Genomic DNA, 6,492 nt, shown 5'->3' with positions numbered 1-6,492 from the left:
GAGGAGGGCAGGAGGAGGCTGCGAGGCAGTCGGACAGGCAGACGCGAGGGGGGGAAGGCAAAGGACGATTTGGACATGCTCATTCTCGGGCGCTTGGTTGCCTGCATCCAGCTCGTCTGCGTCCTCAGAGTGGGTGAGTGATGTTTTGCATGAATTCATCTTCGGGTTTTCCCACCAACTTTTCTTCCCGGGTTCCGTGGGGGTTTTGGGTTTTGGTTTTTTTTTTCTCCCTCTCATCCCTATGGTTTAGAGCTGCAAGGTGCGATCACCAGCTGTGCCACGGCGCGGAAACACGCTGTCAACACCGCGGGTGGAAACGTTTCTCCTACCCCTTTTTTACCTCCATCCTCTTGCTGCCCGGCTCCGCGGGTGCGCGGCGCCTGCACGCCACCCACGGCTTACTCCGGGGTGGGGGTGGGCTCCCCAGCCCACCCAGCCTCTGCTCCCACAGCCTCCGAGCCTCCCCCTCCTCCATGGGTCTGGCCGCGCCGGGCAGCCGGCACCCGCGGGGGAGTGGGTGTGCGCCCGTGGCAGGAGGGACAGAGAGCATCCCTGCCAAGCAGGGTGGACATCGAGCTTATCTGTGGGCGTGGGATAAGAAATTTTACTTTAGCCTCTCGCATGAGCAGGTTCAAAGAGGACTGGGGAGGGATGCAAAATTTCAGTGGTGTCCCCCCGAAAAAAAGACTCGTTCTCCAACGGGCGACGGCAGTGACTGCCCTAAACCGGGGTATAACTGCTGCCTGGAAAAGCAAAATACAAGTCTTTCATTCGCGTGGGACACCACATACAGCATATGGATTCGTGTATAGATTTTAGTAGGGCTACTTACATAACCGAGTTAATTTTCAACTCATTCGGATCTGTGCAACTGGAGCGCATCCTAAAAGTCAGGCGGTGCTCTGTTACTCGGTATGGGCGTTATAACCAGCGTGAGTCGGCTGATGCTGTTCGAAGTGCTGCCTTAAATACTTTGTCAAATAAATCCTAGGAGCTCAAGTGATGGGTTTTGTATTATATTGAATGATCGCTTTGAATTTATAAGCTTCTCTCAAATAGCTGACTAGAAAATACTAGTTGTTCACTTGTGTTTCAGTATGAGGAACTTAGGAGCTTCAGCCCATGATGTTCAAAACCAGTTTTACAATAGGTCTCTCGTGAAGTAGGCACTAACCTACATTTTTCACCCAATAGGTGGTGCTGCTTCTGAAACCGTGAAGCTCTATAGACAAAGATCGGTGTTAGGTTACTCGGAGAGAAAGCAGTTTCGTACCAAGTTCTGCTTGGTCAGAGGAAACTGCTTTTTAACACTTTGCCATGTGAAAAAGTATTTTAGCCTCCTTTCTGAATAATTAAACTACAAATGTCATGAATGTAACTGACCTTTCATTAAAATGTATGGTGTTTTTAAGGGCATTAATAGCATTTTAATGTCACTTTTAAAATAACCTATTTCTAAAACCAGGGTACTTATCCTGATGTAATTCCTTTATATTGGTTTGGCAAAGAGTGGCCTGTCGTAAAACTTTTGATAAGTTTTCATAACATCTTTCTTATGATGCCAATCTGTTTCCTAAAATCAGAGGTGCTCCCAAGACTATTTAAAGGACAAAATTAGCAGGTGCTTGTGTATGTGTGTGGAGGTATACGAAAATGTGTGAGGACAGATCAAGTATACCATGGAGTGATCATAATGTAATACAACACAGTTCAATTTTGAGGACTAACTTCCATGATCCTACCATGTTGCAAGCAATGCAAGACATAAACCTGACTTTTTTAATTAAACCAATGGTTGGTTTTTTTTTAATATTTTTTTAATCATTTCATCCTGTGTCTTTTTAGAAATAAGGTGGTTTTGTATAATGTAATATTCAAAGACATGGTTTGCATATATATGTTATATTCATGAATTCAGAAGGTCTGGCAGGATGGGAAAACAAGGTTTTTTACTCACACATGAGGTATAGTATAAGTGCGGCTACTGTTTTTTTTTCCCCCTCTAGACTGATAGACTATTGTTGTCAAACCTGACCTGAAGGGGACACCCTTTCTAGATATGAGGGATGATTTGATCTCCATGGTGGTTCATTCGGAAGACTCGTGAGCTAGACTGCTCAGTGTGTTCAACGGCATGATTGTTCCCAAGAAATAATGCCCTGTACAGATTTAATCAGATTTCATTTGAATATGCTCATCTTTGAGTATCTCTCCATAAGTAAATGTGCTCTCATCTGATAGTGTTAGTTCATAGGAGTAAATATTTTGGTAGAATTTTGACATTATTTCCTTTTGTTTTCTCATAAAAAAAAAATTAAAATAAGTGATGGCATCCTACCAGTGTGTGGTTCCTAGGGTGAGAGAGGAGGACTGGGCTGGACGGGCTTCCCATTGGGTATTTCTGGTACGGAAGAAACCGTGTCAAACCAGACCTGGGGCTTAGTGAATGGGATGTTGCTGAAGAGCGTGGCAGTCTGCCTTTGCCTTCTGGAGACTATACATACTAGTTTGAGGCTTGGCAACACGTCGATCCCAGCCTCATTTGCTTGTAGATTAAAAAAAAAAAAATGTTGTTGAGTTCTCAGCTGGTCATGTGCAGAGCTCTACAGGAGGTCCTTCTTAATGAATCTGTTTGGGAGGTTTGCCGTTGCCTCTGGGAGATGCGGCAGGAAAATCTCAGTCTCCTCTGTGTTCAGAAAAGACAAGGTGGCCCAATCAACCTCACTGAAGAAAAACCTATTAGAGCAGACAGAAGCAAAAAGTTCTTTTGGGAATGACAAGACAGTGACAGCTCGTTCCCTGTGTTATTGAAGAAATGCTTAGGGGCTTGATTCTAATATCCCTGCTGAGATATGAATAGCACCTTCCTCCACTGCCTTACTGAAGCCAAGTACTGATGTAATTATTTACGGAGCGGAGTATTATCTGAGTATTCTCAGTGAGTGCCATTTAGTGAAGTTCAATGGAACTACTTGTGGCGTGAGATGCTATTCAGTCACAAGTAAGGGCAGATGAGAAGTTCCGTGTGATTATTTGTGGACACTACTTTGTACTTAGAATAGAGATTTCCTATGAAGTTCTTTTACTTAAAATTGAGGGACCCTCTGTGGACAGCTCCCTTGCTTTTTTACAGTTTTATTTTAAATGAGAAATATGTTAATCTACAATTACATCTATTCAGTGTTTATCTCAGGCTGAAGATAGTCTTTGAAATCCTGCCCTAGCTTACTGGTGTGTCCATATAACCTCCTGGAAGTCCGTGGGGTCTGCCCTTTTTGTAGCTTTTGTCTCATTGTACTTACAGAAAAAATATCTGGAGTCTTTTCAATAAGTAGACTATTTATGAATCTGTGTAGGCAAGAAAATGTTAATAGAAAAAGGAACACGTTTTAACAAATTACATTATAATTGTGGCTAAATTTGAATTAAAGAAGTGTAAATATTTAGGCAAGACTTAAAAAATATTCCCTGATCTCACTAGCAAAACGTACGGGTAATTTCCCCAAATAATGTAAAAATTCTCTCCAAAATTAGCTCATCTATACCCTACTACTATCACTGTCTGACTTCAACCAGGGTTTTGCCTTTCAGAATGCAGCTAATTAAACTACGAATTGTTTAATTAGTTGTGTCTCGCTTGAATTTTTCAGTCTAGAAAAGATCTCTCATGTTTAGTTCGTTTCTGGCGTCCCAGTACCATGAGCGTGTGCACCCAAAAGTCATAACACTTCCCTAAATATTCTAATTATTATTATACAAGTGACATCAGGACTGTATTTCCAAGCTGGCAGACAGCATACATCTCACCACAACAAGAAGAGCAACTTCTCTGTGCGCTTTATTGGATGGCCCCAACTACTAATAATGAGAATCTGCAGGACAGCACTGGCTCAGCTGTCTAAATCCAATCACACTTTCTGTTCATTCTCATGCCCATATGTTTAGATTCAGGGAGCCCTTAGACTGTTAAAGGACTGTGGGATCAGATCCTTCTGGTTTTGCACTAACCTCTTATATTGACAGTATTTTTGTAGGGCAGGTATTTGGCATACTTCAAAGTCAGTTACATCACAATGATATTACTGTATATTTTTTTAGTGTTTTAGTGTATTTTACACTTAAGATGACACGTTCCCCTGGATGATGATACAAAGTTCCTGTGGAGAAATTCAGTCCTGCCATGTCTAAAATATAAGAGATAAAACCAAAATAAGAATTCTAGGACTGTTTAATCATCTATTTTAACCATCTATACTATAACCATCTATACGTTTTGCATTTTTGTACCACAGAGACTGATATATGCCAAAATCTAAGTATACAGTATGGATTTATTTTCAGTTCAAATACTGGCGGGTATGAAAAGCTGTGCAGAAATTATTGACTTTTGAAAAGTTCATGTCAGTGTAACCTAATATTTATTCAGCACAGTAGTCTGTGGGACATATCTGAAATAGTTAAAGCTGTACTTTGCAATGTTTATTCAATACAATGTGTAAGGAAAGCTTTCTAAGTTGTATTTGGCATTACTTCACCTCTAAATATACTGTTCTATCTGAATTCCTGGAGAGAAACAAAATAATACATATAAAATTACAGTGGTAATTTGAAACTATTCTCATTATAGTTTGGATTATAAATCAGGATGTTAATTTATGAGTGTAGGCACCTGCCCGTTTCTTAAGGAAGGCGATTTCCTTCATTTTCCGTGCTCATCGCGAAGTGGTCACTGCCCGCTATGAGCTCTCTAATTAGGAATTTAAGGGTGAACAGATTCTGCTCTTTCACTGACAATTTCAATTCCTCTTCAAACGTGCTGTGCTTCTCAGTATTCCCCGTAGGGCCTGGAAGTCTGCGGCAGTTCCGGAGCCCCCCGCTCCCATTTAACAGCTCGATTCTCACAGCTTCGTGCACCATTTATGTGGCTTTCCTGTACGAGACATCCTTTGGCTATTCAATAAGCTGCTTTTCCCATAAAGACAAAAGTTACCTTTTTCAATGCGTGTCAAGGCTTCTGCATTAGAAAGATAAATCAACAGGAAGAAAAGGACTTACAGTATGAAATAAACAAAATCCACTAAATGAACGATAGCAAATTTTTCAAAGAGGCCGGGACTGCAAATGAAACTTGGCTCCGGCAGGTTGTTGAGGAACTGTTGGCAGCGGAGTACCTTTGTAGGAAGGTACGGTGCAGGTCGCTTGTCGAATACAAACGACGGATGTTGGTCAGTTCGGTCTCGAGGCTCAGGTGGAAATAACTGGGAATTTTAGAAACGAGGTGAGGGTTTATTTTACTTGTTTTGCATTGCTGGCTGATGTTGTGGCACTGTCTGATTGAGGTGGAATAAAAGACTTTTTAAGAAAAACGGGTGTCAAAGCGTCATGGGTTTTTCTAGACAAGGGGTGCCTCTCAGCAGCTCCTATGGCCTTCTACTTCTTGCCCATACTTGGACTTAGGTATTCTTTGATCCACCAGAAGTAGCTACATTTCACGTTAGAAATCAGTATTTTTCATTACTAGTCAAAGACTCCAGGAGCTATTGTTTGAGTTAGCTATTTTCAGAAATCCTTATTCTGGTAAAAGTCCCGTGAATGACAAAAATACTATCCTAAATCTGGCAAGGAAAGCTCAGCACTGAGAGTAGGACGCCAGTGGAACTTAGATGCCCGAGCCCAAACTTTTAATTAAAAGGGTCCCCGACTCAGCTAGCACCTTTTGGGGCTTCCAGGGGAACTTTAAGGCAGGCACAGTTCCTCTTCTGCATGTGCCTTACCTGACCCTATTATGTGCATCGCAGTGCCTCTGTCCCTTCTAGGTTTAATGGGGATCCAAACCCAAATGTTCTCTCAGGTGACTTCCCCGATCCATAAGACAGCAAGGATTCCCTAAACAGATGCTGACAGGATCAGGTGTCTTCATCTGACTGCTGCTACTTCTGTTTGAGACGAAGGACGAGGCGATGGCTGTGCCACCTTCTCCTGTTGTCACCCAGTGATTGAAGTGTTTTACCAAGGAAAGACTGAAGAGAGGAGACCTGTTCTGAGTTAAAGGGATTTGAACCTAAATCTTCCATCTCCAAATATTAGGTTTTGTCAAATGAGAGAACTCTTCATACATCTTCTTTAAAATGAAGCATTTTGGCTTAAAAAAAAATAATTAAAAAGCTCAAAGGCTAGGAATTGCAGGGAAGCAATAGGGAAGAGAACAAATGACATCAATTATGCCACAGCATAAAGTCATAACTAACCTACTTAGTTATTGTGTGCGCTGATGTTCCCCTTATCTCAGAAAGGGCACAGCAGACTTGGAATAAAGTAAGAGAACGGGAACAGGGAAGATAATGGGTATCTGTTTTCAGGAATGACTAAATAAGCTAGGACTCCCTGTCGAGGACACACTCAATTTAAGAGTTTGTTATATAGAGCATTATAAACTCACAGATGATGGGAATAGATTCTTCACTGACTCTTCCACTATAAGAGCAAGGGGAC

General features: G+C 41.8%; 1 protein-coding gene across 1 annotated transcript in view; it reads left to right on the top strand.

Moving 5' to 3' along the window:
• Positions 1–9: 9 nt before the first annotated feature.
• The window catches only part of PTPRZ1 (protein tyrosine phosphatase, receptor-type, Z polypeptide 1), a 148,955-nt gene continuing 142,472 nt past the window's right edge, over positions 10–6,492 (top strand). The window contains exon 1 of the mRNA XM_009883671.1: positions 10–133. Within this exon, the coding sequence (XP_009881973.1) occupies positions 76–133 (58 nt within the window). The 5' untranslated portion in view covers positions 10–75. The remainder of the gene's footprint in view (positions 134–6,492) is intronic.

Source organism: Charadrius vociferus, unplaced genomic scaffold (genome assembly GCF_000708025.1).
Source record: "Charadrius vociferus isolate BGI_N301 unplaced genomic scaffold, ASM70802v2 scaffold43, whole genome shotgun sequence".
Taxonomy (NCBI): domain Eukaryota; kingdom Metazoa; phylum Chordata; class Aves; order Charadriiformes; family Charadriidae; genus Charadrius; species Charadrius vociferus.
The sequence above is the reverse complement of the archived record's forward strand: the minus strand, read 5'-3'. Positions and strand labels throughout refer to the sequence as shown.